General features: G+C 36.6%; 1 protein-coding gene and 1 pseudogene across 1 annotated transcript in view; one reads left to right on the forward strand and one right to left on the reverse strand.

The window, feature by feature from the left end:
- GRIP1 (glutamate receptor interacting protein 1) overlaps positions 1-16,500 on the reverse strand; it is a 145,674-nt gene that overhangs the window by 122,072 nt on the left and 7,102 nt on the right. The window contains 3 exon segments of the mRNA XM_025041074.1: positions 3,017-3,100; positions 9,575-9,729; positions 11,712-11,847. Coding sequence (XP_024896842.1) covers positions 3,017-3,100; positions 9,575-9,729; positions 11,712-11,847 — 375 coding nt within the window.
- LOC112472346 lies at positions 12,239-12,357 on the forward strand (annotated as a pseudogene).

The following is a 16,500-nucleotide window of genomic DNA, read 5'->3' on the forward strand; positions in this document are numbered from 1 at the left end:
ACCAAATTTAGTTTGTGATTCGCTCAGGTTACAGAAGTTTGGAGATGCAAAGTAAAACGGAAACTGCCCAGAGACCACTGGTATTCTCAATCCAGGCTGCACATTAGCATCACCCCCTGGGATGTTTTCGTAAAAATATCAGTGCCAGGTGGTGCCACAATGCAGACCAAATCTGAATATCAGGCTGCATATGTTAGATGAGTACATCTACCTACAATTTTTTTTTTTTAACTGACTACAGCAACTGTTATTCCTAAGTGGTCTCCCATCCAAGTAGTAACTATGCCTGAACCTGCTTAGCTTCTGAGATCAGATGAGTTCGGGCATGTTCAGGGTGGCATGGCCGTAGACCATACCTACAATTTTTATACCTGAGAATGATTAGATAAAGTTTCCTTGTCCAAAGTGAAAAGCAACTTAGTGGCACAGTGATTTTCCTACTGGTCCAAAGCATCTCTCTTAGCTTGGTGGCAAGGAGATAAACTGAAATTTAATTCTTCAAGATTTAGGCCAGAAATTATTTTTTATTCTACGGGTACAAGGTTCTACTGTGTGGGTTTCACAATCTGTGACATATAGCATTGAAAATGTAATTCCATTAATCAGCTAAAAGCCTGTTTTATTGTTCCAGGACCCATTCCAATTGGTTAAGAAGGAATTCTCCAGTAGTAAATGAATAGGCACCATTTGCAATATGATTCTTAAGGGACGGGTGGTGACCGCCTTTTAAGCAAGTAAGACCCTCCAGATGGACCTCACACTGATCTAAATATATAAGTTCTTTATTAGATTCTCAATGAAAAAATTATGCAAAATTCCACAAACTTTTATGTTCAACCAATGTACTAAAGAAGTTATTAAAATCTACAAAAATGTATTACTCATAAACTAAAATGGGTTCATTATTACCAAGGTTTTAAAATCACTACAATTCTAAGAAGTCTGATGTCCACACAAACACAGGTAACATTCAATTATTTATTCATTCATTACTAAGTGCTGACAATGTACCAGGTAGTATTCTAGGCTTATATTAAAAGACTCTTATTATGCATGCACATGAATACAGATATTTGAAATTCCTGCACACTGTGGAAAGGACATTTTGTTAACATTATATCATTAATTGACTTAAGGTGGTTGTGGATTTCAATTGCTTCTATTCTTTATACTTCTTAATGCTAAATTACTGTTGGTTTAGCTCTTTCATTAGCAATTTGATTTGTTATTGATTAACCATACAGCAACTAGTGATAAATATTTGGACCAGCACTATTTTTTACGGCAGCTTGCCAATAATTAGGTTTGCAGGCATATTGATTCGAGTGCCTCTCTTTCATATCTATACTGCAAAAACAGATTTGTATATACCACCCACCCAGCTACAATTACTTGTACACTGATTTTTCATTATATTCATCTAGTCCTTTTACACAGAAATTTGGGAATGGTTAAGGTAAAAGATTAGGGTAAATTGCTCTTGTTGTTCCATCTAAAAATAGGATCTGGTCAGAAAAGTGTAATACCTACTGGTCTATACCACTCCATGAGTTCCTAGTTGCTCATTTTCCCTACCACTCACTTGAGTACTTTATCAACTTATGTCTTAAATTTACTGGACTGTAATTTACTGTAGATAGGTGTCCTGTCTTCTGACTTTAGAGTACTTGGCCCTATGCTGTCATGTTGACGTACACTTAATAAGTATTTGATTGACTAATTTGCTAAATAATTGACACAGAATGAAACTTAATGCTTAAAGCTCGGTCATTTAAGGTATCTGTATGAGTGAACACATCTCTTTTATTCCTTGATGCATGTGTATTTATTAAGATGCTTAATTTTGATTAATGTTTTAATAATTTTGGTAGAATTTTGACTCTGGTGAAGTACAAAATATAATGGACAAAAAGAAAAAGATGGAGAGATGTGAATGTTAAAAAATTTCCTAAGCCTATATAGTTCCCTATTGAACCTCACTGTCACACTAGGAGTAATGTGCTGTTAATATCTGTACAGTCTTTAAGGGAAAAAACCTCTAATAAGAAAAATAGAATACTAAAAGCCAAATTTACAGCTCAGAATTAATGTTTTTATAGACAAGTTGGAGTCATCTGAAATGTTTATTATTCATGTCATCCCATAATAAGATGAGTTGAGCTGATGCATATAGATGCCCAAGGGATCAGATTATCTTCAATCTATTTTTAGAAAGCTATAATAACAAAATGTATTTCAGGAGAATAAAAGTTGCTTAATCCTAGTGTATTAAATCAAATCAAGCCCTATGCATCAACATTTTCTTTCCCAAGGGAAACAATAATCTTTATTTAGATTATGAACTCAGGGATTTATGGCAATGATGGCTTTCTTTGTTTTGTTTTTTAACTTTAAAAAATTTTTAACTATAGTTAACATACAATATTATATTAGTTTTAGGTGTACAACATAATTATTCAACAGTTATATATCTAACAAAGTGATCACCACAATAAAGTCCAGTAACTATGTGTCACCGTATAAATTATTACAATATCACTGATGATATTCCCATGCTGTACATTACATCCCCATGACTTATTTACTTTATAACTGGATATTTGTGCTCCTTATTCCCCTTCACCTTTTTTTGCCCATCCTCCTACACCCCTCCTCTTTGGCAAACATCTCTCATCAACATTTTTGACTCAGTGATATAGAAAAGTATAAAGGAGAGGCAAGAGACATGTTGAAAAGTGACAAATCAGTAGGATGACTGTGAAGAGACAAGGTTTACAGACAGTGACTGCTTGCTCTGTATTTATGAACTGAAAATAAAGCTAGTTCATTTGGATTCCTCTTTGATTCCTACTCATTGTTTTATTTCTTTAAAGAAGAGTGGGCACAAAATATTATAAGGTGACTTTATGTGCCGGAAACAATTTTTTTAAGGATGACTTTCTAGTTCAATCCCAATAATTCATTGACAAATTCTCTAAGAATACCTAATGGTTCATATTTTCTAACCGTCACCTACCTCGTATTACAAAACCGAAGGTGTTGCCTTCTTTATGTAATGTGACTTCCACTGTTCGGAAAATAACACTTGATCCTTGAACAGCTGAATGCAGAGAGAGGGAAATATAAGTCTTGATTTATAATAACATTTCTAAAGTTTTTCATGTGGCATAAACTAGTATATATCCACATTGCAGTTAATTCTTGTTTTGAGTAATCAAACAGCAATAATTTCCTTTCAAAAAATGTTAGAAAAAATAATTGGCACGACATACAAATGCCACAAAAGAGTAATCTGCATAAGTGATTTATATAGGTTCAAGTAGAATCAAAATAAATGATACTTCCTTTCCTCTTGTGCAGCCAATTTCTAGATAGAAGGTGACATTTACATTGTTAAAACTCTATATAACAAGAGAAACAATCTTCATATGATAAATACAATTGTTTTCCCTTTGTGAGATGCAAAAACAATATAATTTTTATAAACCTTAGGAAACAATTAATGTATTATATTTATTTTTGCAGCTAGCAAAGGAAGAAAAAGCATTATTCCCAAACTGCCGTTAGTGGATTAGGCAGACACAAATAGATTAAATGACATGATACAAAGCAATTAAACAAAGACATCAGCAATCCAAATGAAATGTGGAGGGCAAAAGAAATTCTGAGTACCTTCAAAATATTACTCCTAGTGATTGATAAAATAAAGAGCTACGTAATTTTGCTTGATATAATCATGCTTATGTTGTTTGCCTTTTTATTGCTCTCATTTCACAAAACGAAATTGCATTGCCAAGTTGCAATCTCTAATCGGATTACAAACAGTATGAGGATATAAGTTGTATAAAGGTATAGTGACAAAAAAAGGTATAGTCACTAAACTATTCTGTAAGACTGTATTCAAGAAACTGATAATTCTGGTTATATAATATACTATTGTTGAAATAAAGACTGAAAAATTTTCACAAATCGGTATTTTATCATTATGGATACAAAAAAGTTTTTATTCATGGAGACACAAGAGTTTGCAAACCATAGAGTATGATGGTCTTAGATCCTTGTATTAAATTTATACAATGATATCTAATTATCTAATGCTGTGTTCATTATCAATGATACATTTTTTACATTGTTACTAGATCTTAAAGGCTATATTATATAAAACTATCAACAAAAATACATAATTTAAAGGCATTTTTTAAAAGAACACTTCTTGCCATTTACAGAAATAGGAGAATATTTTAATTAAACATTAATTACAATTATTTTTAATTATCAGAAATTCTGAATCTTCAAAGGACTATGAAAAGTACACAGCTTAAATTCACAAAACTGCACACATCCAGCTGGGACATAAAGTACAGTAACGAGTTGGACCTGCTAAAAAACAACATAACCCTACAGCTAACCAAATGTTTTGGTACACTTATGATTAAATGTCATTCTTGCTATCAGGAGAATTTCAGTTCATTCTAATCAGCTAGGAACAGTGCATACAAATAGCTGAAACTGTTGAGGTACAATTTTAGTTAAATAAAAAGCAACTGAGTTCAAACCAAATGTTTTCTGATTTCCATGGCCCAACAAGCTATGTGAAGAAAACAGTTAAGAACATGATCTTTCTGTTCTAAAGCTATGGGCAGAAATAATTAATGAGCACTACTGCAGGAACTCTGTAAAGGGGTTTACAACTATTAGTATGTTTAATCATTAAATCGACTTTCAATTATATACAACCAAATTCTAATTCTGGGCCACCTGTTCTCGCTGCCTGGGTGTCTGTTCTGGGAATGCAAAGCACTGTGATTTTAATTTTGCTCGAGCTAAATCTTGCTGACCATGAAATCTTATAATCAAATCTAAAGTGAATATAAAGACTTTTAGGATTATCTACGGCTTTAGATTATCTACACTATTGATGTTCATTATTTACAAAGATAAATATAAATATGGACTACATTCTTATATACTTAATGAAATAGATTTGATTTATATAATTTTTATTTGTATGAATGGCTCTTGGTGACTGGGTTTTTATATTCAGTACCAGGATATTCTATGTTTCCATGTGAATTTTACTCTACTTCACATGCGTGTATGTAGACATAAAGATCCAATTAAAGGGCTTCCTCAAAGAATCAGACCCGGTATATAGAAGGGTTAGGTAGAAACCAATTTCACAATGCAGAAATACTCCTCCTCAGCATTTTAGCTCTACTGTTGTCCCTTGTTTCTATATGTGAATATGCATGTACTACATATTCATATTATTTTAATATGGTAGATTAGATTTTTCTAAATTATATACTACTTCTCTGCTTCTTCAACTCTTAACCTCCACAGGAGAATAGGAGTTCTGTACTTTCCCACCTCATTATGTTGGGCTTGCCCATGTGACTTGCTTTGACCAATGGGATGTTAGGAGATGTAAGCAGAGGCTGGAAATGCACTCGTGTTGTTGGGCTTGTCCTGTTTTCCCTTTGCCATTGTCACAAGAAAAGCTTTCTCTAGGTAGCAGCTGCTCCTTCAGATTGAATCCCAGAATGAACCATGTGTAGGAGAGCTGAGACTGCTCCTGCCCGCCGCCGCCGCCATCATCATCATCATCATCATCATCATCATCATCATCACATCACCTGTCTATCTCCCTTAGAATTAGAATCGAGAAGTAAGAAGGATGTCATAAGGACATGGTTTTAACATATTTATTTGAATTAAAGAAGGACTCTTAATAGAAAGCTAGTCTGATTGAACTGATGGTTTAACAGTGAAGACTGCCTTTGCCCATTAGATTCTGTGGCATTTTCCATAAAGTTAAATGAGGTAAACATGTAGCTCCAAGGTTAGAATAAAAACCATATTTATAGGTGTATAAAATAAACGTCATGCCGGAAATTACAAGCTTTCCAACTATTTACGCGTATGGATAAAGATTTTTATGTGTGAACTAAAAAAATGGATGAAGATTATAAAACATTTCAAAATTCTTTAGGAGTTATGTGACTAAAAATTTGAAGGAATTGCTCTGGTTCTTAATAAATACCTAAGATACTTTTTGGTAATATTCTTTCTAAATACAGTCTCAAAACATCGCATAATTTTGAAGTCAAAAAGAACTTTAGAATTCATACAGATCGACAATTTCATTTTCATAAAGAAACTGAATCTCAGAAAAAGTAAGGAGTTTGCCCAAGATCAAAGTTCCATTTTTCATCTCTCAGATCGCGCGCGCGCGCACACACACACACACACACACACACGCACACACACTCTCTCTCTCTCTCTTCCTCCACTTCTTCCTACCTTTTGAGGTTGGCTTAGCCTCAAATAGCTATGATTCTTGAGAGTTACCAGTCTCAGCCTCAGGCGGCTCGTCTTCAGCAGTCAGCTCTCCTCCCAGGGCCTCATTGCTGGCGCTTGCTGCTACTCTGGCTAGCTGAGCTCAGTGAAGGGGAGGCTTATTAATCCCTTCAGCCTCCCTGAACACAAAGATCTTATTAACTCATCCAAACATAATAAAAAAAGACAGAGATAATCCTCGGAGAATAGACTTCTTCTATCTGGTATCTACTATAAAATTCACACTTTTGTGTTTAAAAATATTTTTTCCCTTTTCTCGTCAGATTTATTGCATGAAGAAGGAAAAGCTGGTATAATCACCAAGTCATGACAAGTTTTAACCCCTGAATATATCTGATATCCACTCTCTCCCTTTAACCCTACTAATGCTATATATTTATTTAGGATATCATCCCTCTTATGGAAAACTAACAGCCTTCAGGCTTTTAGCTTCTGATCTATTCTCCGTTTGGCTTCTTAAAATGATGTCTAAAAACTCAGAGCTTTAAAAGCCTTTCAAGCTCCATCAATGCGGCTTACAAGGCACCTCATCATTTCGTTGCTGTTTTCCTTCTTGGCCTCATCCTTCTCCAGCACTCTCTGTTTTACCCTGTGGGTTCCAGGTACTCTGATCCGTTTGTAGTTCAACCTGTTTTTGCCTCCTTGCTGTACACTCTGCCTGGAAGATCCCTCTCTCTCTTCTCCCTCCTGGACCTGCATGACCTACTTCAAATCTTCCCAGAAACCCCCAGCTCTGGATCACCCTTGACATGGAAAATTTCCTTTATTGTCCTTAACCAGGAAAGCTATTCTAAGAGTTCCTTTCAGGAAGAGGTGATATTTTATCATTATTCATATCCCCAGTGCAGTAAAAATGCTTAATCAAAGAGCATTAGCTCTAGATAGCTGGCTTCTCTTACCTCGTGGGCAATGGTTTGAGGTAACGATTTCAAAGCAAACAGATTCTTTTAAAGTTCAAGAAAACAGTACTTTCAGGGTAATAATAATAAAACAGTAATAATGCCTAACACACACTGTGGCTTACTGAGTATGTGATAATGATCTAAATACGTGACATGATTATAGCCTTGATGTCTCACAAAAATTCTACATCCATTCTAGCCACTTTACAGATGAGAAACTTAAGGCTCAGAAAATTCGATAACATGTCTAAGCAAAGCTAGAAGAGGGCAAAACTGATATTTAACTAGTGACACGGTCCAAGTTCTAAATGCTAGATTTTACTGCCTAAGCTTGCTGAAAATAAAAAGTGTTGTAGCAAGGCTCTGATCACAGACTTCAATTGATTTTGTTATAAAATCACCATTAGATTTTCGATGTTAGATTTTATGCTACGAATAAAAGCTCATGATTGGTTATGTATACTCACTCCCTAAGTGCTATCACCCGGTCCCAAAGCTTCAAACACCAGCTACATTCTCATTACTCTTCAATTTATATTTCTAGCCCGGATCTTTCTCCCAAACTGCAAGCCAGATCTCTAGCTCCTGACACGTCCTCTTTGCATGTCCAATAGGAACCTCAATTGCAGCATTTTAAACAATGAACTGATCTTCCCCTCACGAATCAGTTCAGCTCACATTCTTCTTACCCACCCCCATTAATGGCAACTCTATCCTTCCTGCTACTCAGGCTCAAAGCCTTGGTGATCCTTGACTCCTCTATTCCTGCAGAGCCCACATCAAATCTGTCAGGAAATCCTGTTGACTCTGCTTTCAAAACAGATCACAAATGTGATTGCTTTTCCTCATCTCTACCACTATCTCTTACCTGGATCATTGCAACAGCCCATAGCTGATCTCCCAGCTTCTACCCTTCTACTGCAGTCTATTCTAATGAGCAGCCAATTTATATATTGGAAATATAAATCAGATCGTGTCACTCCACCGACCCAAACCAGACAATGCCTTTCTATATCATTCAGCACAAATTTTAAGGTCCTTCCAATGCCCTGTAAAAACACCTTATCCTTTACATTTCTGACCTCCTCTCCTACTTCTCTTCATGTTCGCTCTGCTCCAGACACACTGCCCTTCTTAATATTTCTAGAACTACCCCAGATAGATCCCTGCCTTTTGATCTTGGCACTGCTGTTCCATCTGCCTGCAGTTCTCTTCCCCTAGAAATCCATATAGCCAACTTTCTCAACTCTACCAAGTCATTGACTACTGTCACTTTCTCAACGAAGCTGTTCCCGACCACCCTATTTAGAAGTACAATCCCAAGCCAGCACGCCCAACCCCTCTCCTTGTTCTTTATTTTCCCACAGCATTCACACTATATACTTATTTATTGTGGTTTACTTTGGTTAGCTATCTTCCTCTGTTAGAATGCAAACCCCACCGATATAGTGGTGGCTAGAACATAGTAAGTGCTCAATAAGTCTTTGCTGAACAAATAAATTATTATTGATTATTAATATTCACCCTGAGTTCTCACCAGTACAGAAAAACAAAGAGCTTTCTTGGGGTAGACTCTGTGTCAATAGATTAATAATAAGAAGAGAGGTGGCTCTAGAACAGCATATAGCTTAAAAGCAGGGCAGCAGTATCACACACATACGGTATACTTCATAATGAAGAAACATATGGACTTTGGAGTCAGGAAGTCTGGGTTCTGATACTGACTTTGCTGAGTACTAATTTAAGAGAGATACCAAAGTTCACTCTGCTATGCTAACTCTCTTGTGTTAAGAATTAAGTGTATTAATGCAAGTTAGGTTCCTTATAATGTCAGATATTTAGTAAGCTCTCAAAATGTTTTGGTTCCTCTTGTTATATTATTACTTGAAAATAACGTGTTCTGAATCTGTTTTCATGCTTCAGAAATTAACATTAAGTATACAAGAATCAAAATAAGACACATTAAACACGCTTTTCCTAAATCTAGTCACTAAGGACAAAGCCTGGATGGAACTTAATGCACAGAACTTACAAAGACTGTTTATTAAAATAGCTTAAGTGGCAGATACAATGCTCACAGATCACCTTAATGGAACACGAGTCCTATATAATTTCATTGTTACATACACTTTTTAAAATTCTCCATAAGCAGGTTATAAGTTTATCAGTTCAGATAATTTTAAATATCAAGAAACTATGCTCTGCTTTTCCTCTAATGAGACAATAATGGCAAAAGAGAAAAAACTGCGCATCAACTGTTTTAGGCAAAAAATGTGGCACAGCTGTTCTGCGCGTGGGTCGTGATCACTTACAGACTGGCGGCAGCTCATACTCAACTGTGAAAAAACGTCAAGAACCTCTTTCCCCAACATTCTTCAGCAAACTGATGATCTCGTCGTGGCGGAATTTGGCCAGGTTGATCCCATTCACTGCTTTGATGTAGTCACCCACGTCCAGCTGATCACTTCTGCAAAACAGAGAATGTCGTTTCAGTGGATCCATCCTCTCAAGAGGCCTGTCTGACTATATTTTTCACTTTCCCTTCATGAATGGGCATGCAAGCCCAGAAGGCTGACACAGGAGAAGTCCCCGCCTCCTAGGATATGGCTGGCCCCTAAGAATGGGGTTATTACTCTGCCCATAAAGGTTTGGTTCTCTGGGGGGAGATTATCCAGATCTTGGACATACCAGGACTTTTTTTTTTTTTTTTTTTCCTTTTCATTCTCTCTCATTTTTGCTGCCTATCTTTTGGACACCTCATAGCTTTCAGTATCTTCATCGGAGTTTGCTGAGGGCTAAGGAAAGGGTCGGCTTATTTTGCTATTTATTGCTTACAGCAAATAAAGAAGAGTATCAGTACTGGCGAAGAAGAAATTACAATGAAAGTATTGGGTTTCAGTAACATTCTCTTCTCTCTTCACTAGCATAATAGAACCTTGGCTATTTTGGGGGTTTTAGTCAAATCCTACTTCTAAGCCAAGAGCAGGCAGCGAGGCGAATGATAGGACTTAAAATTTGTGTCATGGATAAAGACCTTTAATAATATTTTCTTCCCAAGGAGGAATACCTCATTCATTTATTTTATATAAGTCCATTTCCAATCATTCTTCTTTCGGTGAATTTTCCTAATCTGAGCCAGCCTGCAGTACATGCTGTCACTCTTACCACAGAATTAGAGGTAAATTGCCCATAATCACCTAATGCTCTGTGACAACACTTATGTTGTCACTTTTTACTATTAAGCAATGTTATTATTGCTTTCGAACTTTTCATGTTTTTAATACCATATCTCCTCTAATAGATTATAAGCTCCTTAGGGCAGGGCTCTTATCTTTAATTATAATGGCAATGCCTTAAACAATGAATATTTGGTGACTGATACTACTCAATGTAATTGGCACAGCACTACTTTTAATTACAGCATCAATGCAACTGAAAATGGCATTTTCCCCCTACCCACAGCTGCTTCATATGAAGAAGCTCTGGAGACATACAAAGCCTGAGCATCGTGGGTTGACCATGTCTGTTATAAAGCAAAGGAGGCTGTGAGTGTGGAAAGACATCTCTTAAAGCCTGAAGAAAAGAAATTAAGATGCCTGTGCTGACACCGGCCTGTTTCACAAATAATATCTGAGATGACGGAGCAATCAGTTAGATTAAGTTTATAAATTAATTGTTCAAACAGGGTGATCATCACTATTTCAAATGACACTTTATAAGGCAAGAACTCTAAAACTTAATTTGTGATCATGTGGACAAAGAGTATTTAAGGCACATCAACCTCACTTTTAATGGAACGTGTCCATTCCATCCCCTCTTTCTGAGGTAAATTTCGAGTTTGTCTATAAAGCAAGCCCACCCCTGCCCATCATCCAGGACATTCTGTCTTCAGCAATAACTAGTGCAATTTGCAGTTCATTGCAACAAAGACAAAGTGAGACCTCATCTAAACTTTCGTTTTTTGAGAAACCACCTGTCTTGATGAAAAGGAAAATCGCACACACAAAAAAAGTAGAGAAGATGCAGGACAAGCAAAATTGTTACTTAGAAACTTGGAGCTGGGCCTCCCACTCTTTGTAGGCTAGCCAGGCCCTTCTATGGCAGTTTTCCCCACAGACATTATATGGGTCATCTGTTGCATATTTACCGATCAAAGTGTCTCATTCCCAATGCAGCCTGTCTATGTTCAGTGGCACATTTTGAAACTAAAGCCATATAGGCATTTTAAAATTAAAATCTTATGAGGCCCTGGTTGCTCCTGAGATAATCTCCCCGATGACTTTGGCACAGGCTAGAAGAGCCACACTTCTGAAACATGCCCCCACTGTGCTTCTGCCCAGCAGATGGTAGTTGTCATTTATTTATTAGTGACCTTTTCTGATGGAACTTTAATTTTTGAATTAATTACACCCGTGTCCCTTTTCCGACATTTCTCTGAGATGCAGTTACCTAGCAGCAATTCCTCCTTGCCGCAGGTTAGATACTCTCGGCCTGCCGTCCTTATCGATTCCGCCTGACACAGTCAGTCCAAGGGTAGTGCCTTCTTTCTTCATCAATTCAACGACGGTGGAGCCCTTGAATTCCTCTGTTAAAAGAAAAGCATTTGCCTTACTAAACGAGATTAGAAGCACACGATGTTTTGTGTGTGGTGAAGTGACTTCTCCTCATGAGCTCTTTCCACTTTTTCTTTTATGAGAAAAGATCTGTGGCCTCTTTTCATTGCAAGTTGCAGAGTATCACATAAAGAGCGAATGCATATATTCCATTATAGGTTATTAAAATGGGTACCTGTGGGGCAGTTCGCTCTAGGTTCACAACAGATAGTCCAATAGGGCTTCTGTACAAATGATAATATTCACCCTTTGTTTTCTGCCATTCTCAAGTGACTTTCTCTGGTTTCTCTCCTTGTAACTCCAAAAACAACAACTGAAAGTTGTATAAGAAGGGGCTAGGACACAATTTTAAATAATAATACAGTCTATGGCCATGCTATCCTGAACAAGCCCGATCCTGTCTGATCTTAGAAGCTAAGCAGGGTCGGGCCTGGTTAGTACTCGGATGGGAGACCACCTAGGAAGACCAGGTGCTGTAGGCATAAAAAATTAAAAAAATAAGGGATCGTAAACTGACAAGGTCCTTGCAATCTGCGAGGTAAGGGTCGCCTTGCCTAAAATAAATAAGTAAGTAAGTAAGTAAGTAAGTAAGTAAGTAAATAATAATAATACAAATGCATACAGTGTAGCAGCAGACTCCAAGTTCATGTTACATTTTGGCTGATGAAGACAGCTGATACAAGAGAAGAGAGCTTTCCATAGGTTTGAGAAAAAAATTATTGACTCTCTACTTTTCCTTTTTGTCTTTCAGAAAACAAAGTAGAATAGCTTCATGTCACAACTCACACCACTTCATACAGAATGAGTCACAATATGGTAAGGCAGGGTTGGTCCTCAGAAACCTGGGTAATTGCTGTAAGTTCCTCATTCTCTACATATAAAAATTTAAAATCTCACAGATCTTGTAGGAGTAATGTTTATACATCAAAAGGGAGCCCAAATCTTTTGATTTTAGGCACAACCCAAGGTAAGAAATTGTAAGAATATCCTTCCTTTCAGAAATAAAAACGAGACAGTCAATGTTCACAAATCCAGAGGCTAATTAAGATAAACACTGCTTTAAAATTCTCTGTGACGTTATTCCTCCCTCTGCATACACACTTTCTGGGTAGGAATGGGGAAAGTGGACAGTTTTCCAACAACTTCTGAAACGAGTTTTGGATTTCAGAGGTTATAAGCTTCTAGGACTTCAAAGACATAATTTAAAATGCAAGAACAGACTTTATTTTTCAAAGTCAAAACCCAAAAAAATCATTTGCACGCCTTCGCCCTTTCCTTAATTACATAAAACAGAGTTAATCATTTCAAAAATCTATATGAACGCTTATCATAAAAGTTTTTAAGTTGTTGTTGCTGGTACACTACTATCCCATGAGCCAATGAAAAGAATCAAATTGTGTCCGGGAAGAAAACAATCTCTCATCTGTTCTAATAAGAAGAACACAGTAGCAGGAGAAAGAAGGCAAGTGGGAGTGGGGACAGGTCACCGATTTCCTCAGTGATGTACAGAACGTCATTCTAGGCAGGGCTTTCGAGGCTGCCAGTCTCTGTGACCTTAGTACCCCAGCATACCTTCCTTCTCGTGGCAATTTCACGACGATGCATATGTGGGTTATTGTCGCCCTTTAAAGTAAAAGCCAAGGAAGAGTCTCTGCATGTGAATGATGTCAGCTTTATTTGCTACATTTAGAGACCACATGATGATTAAAATTCAAGAACCAATATTATTCTCAAGTACATAAATGCACGGGGTCTTTTAAATCATTTACCAGAAGCATTTGTAACAAAAAGTCCATCAGAGTGTGCATTTTCATTGTGCCCCCTTAAAATAGAACAAAACAATCCCCTATACATCCTATAAAAACATACACAGGCCCAACTGATATTTGAAGAAATCGGCTTAACAAATACCCTCCCTTCCCCAATAAGTACTTTTTGGCAAAAGAGAAGGTATAAACTACTTTAAAAAATAAAGTTAATAATTAAAGGAATAAAAATTACATAATAGATGACTATTCACACTACAGAGACATAATGTGCTCAATGATTTTGCCCAACAAAAGAATTCTTTGCATTTTCTTTAAATGCGTAGAGTGATCCTGTATATTTAAGTATTTGAGTATAGATTGTAATTTGACGGGTTGAAAGCATGTTTTTTTAAGGGCCCATCTTAAAGTTCAATCAGAAATGCACAAAGAAGCAACTACGAAAGAGTGATACCAGGCAAGGGAGAAGTAAGTTTTAATTAATAAGAACTTCATTCCTACTCTGGTTTTCAAGAACATGCTTCCCTCCTGAAATGGGGTACCAGTACATAGGTGCAGCCTTGTGGGATGTGGACAATGCAGTTTTCTCTAGAGGGAACTCAGGTCCTTCCTAGGCTTCTGACTCAATCCTAAAAAATCTAGAAAAGTTCAATTCCTTTAGTTTAATTTGATCTCTGTTAAAATATAAATCCTTCTGGGCTACTTTTTAACCTGGTAATAGTCAATTCCATCTTGTTTAAAAATATTTCAAATCTTTCCCCAAGAATTGATTTAAACAACACGAAAAATATTCATGTATCAATGAAGTAATTTGTGCATTCATTGATTCAAGCATTTATCGAGTGCCTACTATGAACCAGACAATGAGACCTAAAGATGGAAAAAGTCTGAGATCCTTACAGCCTAGTCACAGAGGCAAATGAGTCACAGACCACTGTGCCACCATGTGGGTTGTGGCGGAGGGGGACACAGAGAAGATAGTCCTGGCAACAATGTAAACTGAAGGATTGCTGTTCCAAATGCAACATGTGTGTCACGATTTTGTCTTCTGTCTAATCTGTCTGTATTTATCGATCAGGATTAGCTACGCGGAACAGACCAAAGGAGGAATCTAAATTAGGCAAAACTAAGGAGTAAAGAGAGAATATTGTTGCAAGAAGATGCACTGAATCATAAGGTTAACTGCCAATAAGTATCTTCAGTTCCTGAAGTACTAAATCTTTTATGGGTATTTCTGAAGAGGGTTGGAGAAAAGAAGCGGTTTGGAGAGGAAGGAACATGCTTCTGGAGTTTGCTTTCAGCTAACCTACACTCTCCACTAGACCAATCAATCATTTTATGTCTTTTTTGGTGTTTAATGTTTGCGTAATGATCTAATGGCAAAGAGAAATGAAGACAGATGCATTAATTTGCATGAGTTCATTTATACATCAAGGCTTACTAAAGCAAGCTCTGCAGTGAAACGGTGGAACTTGGGCAAGTCCGTAGGTACTGATAATTTATTTCTTTGTGATTTAAATTGCAGATAACCACCCCCCTTCCCCAATCAAGAGGACCATGTAGCAAAGACTGTAGTCTCTCCAAATTAGCGAGCGGCACAGGGAACAGATAATGCCCAACTGGCAAGGAATAAGATGGTTGCAGATTTGACATTTTCCTTAATCACCACATTTAATTATCTTAGAAAAAAAATTGCAGGTTTACATCTGTATGGGTACTCACTCAACCTGACCAACAAGAATCTCACTTATAGAATGGGATATAGTTGTTTGCCATTTTTCTTTGGGAGTGCAATTCAATACTTCTAATCACGGAACTCTAGAAAGTTTCAAGAATAATACGATGCCTAGTGAAAGCAAGAGAATTTTTTTTTAAGTCTTGCAAAAAAATAAGATTTAATAACAGATTGTTATAAAATTAATATGAAAAAAACCGTAGCCTTTATATAAGCAAACAACAGCCAGTTAGATGTTATCATAGCAGAAAAAAACCCATTTACAGTATCCAAAAAGTTAAATCTTTAAGAAAAATGTCCAAGATGTATGTGAAGAAAACTTTAAAACATTTCTGAGGTATATAAGATTAGAACAAATGAAAAGGCATCTCATTCATTCATGCAATAAAAACTGAGCACTTACTATGTACCAGGCACTATCCTCGACTCCGGAGATACAGCACTGTACAAAACAGAGAAAATCCCTTCTATCTAGGAACTAATATTCCAGTAGATAGTATAACCTAACATCAACAATATGTCAGTTTGCCCTAAATTAATCAGTAAAGTGCATAATATAAATAAAAATGCTAATAGGATCTTTTGGGCATAAGATATACTTTGTATTATTGCAAAAAATGGAACATGCAAAGATTCTGTAAAAATTTTGTTTCCAAAGTATGCTGGCTTGCTGCTTAATGTTGCTATGAAAGAATAGAGAACCTGCCCATGATGCCTAATGAGGTAACGAAGTCATGACTGAACCCTGCACTACCAATTGTATCTCCCCCAATAGAGATTATAAAAAGAACCAGACACCCCGGAAGCAGGGGCCTGGAATGGAGAGGAAGGTAAAGCGTCTGTGTCTATCTCCAAACGTTGGGCAGAATCTGGAACTGTTTAGACATGCAAAAAATAAAAATTTTTTAAAAAGCAGACAAGTATCATAGGCACAGGGCATCAGAACTCAACATTAGACCATCCTAGTGTCTCGTCATACTGTTTTACATGCAATAAAGGTCCAGCATAATAATCGTATTTTGTTCTGTGAAACTCTCAGTATCTGGGAATTCTTAAACTCATTGTTTATTTTAAAAGCATAATTAGGCTTAGAGCAGAAAAAGGGAGTTACCTCTAAATTTACC

This window comes from Pteropus alecto, unplaced genomic scaffold (assembly GCF_000325575.1).
Source record: "Pteropus alecto unplaced genomic scaffold, ASM32557v1 scaffold76, whole genome shotgun sequence".
In the NCBI taxonomy this organism is placed as follows: domain Eukaryota; kingdom Metazoa; phylum Chordata; class Mammalia; order Chiroptera; family Pteropodidae; genus Pteropus; species Pteropus alecto.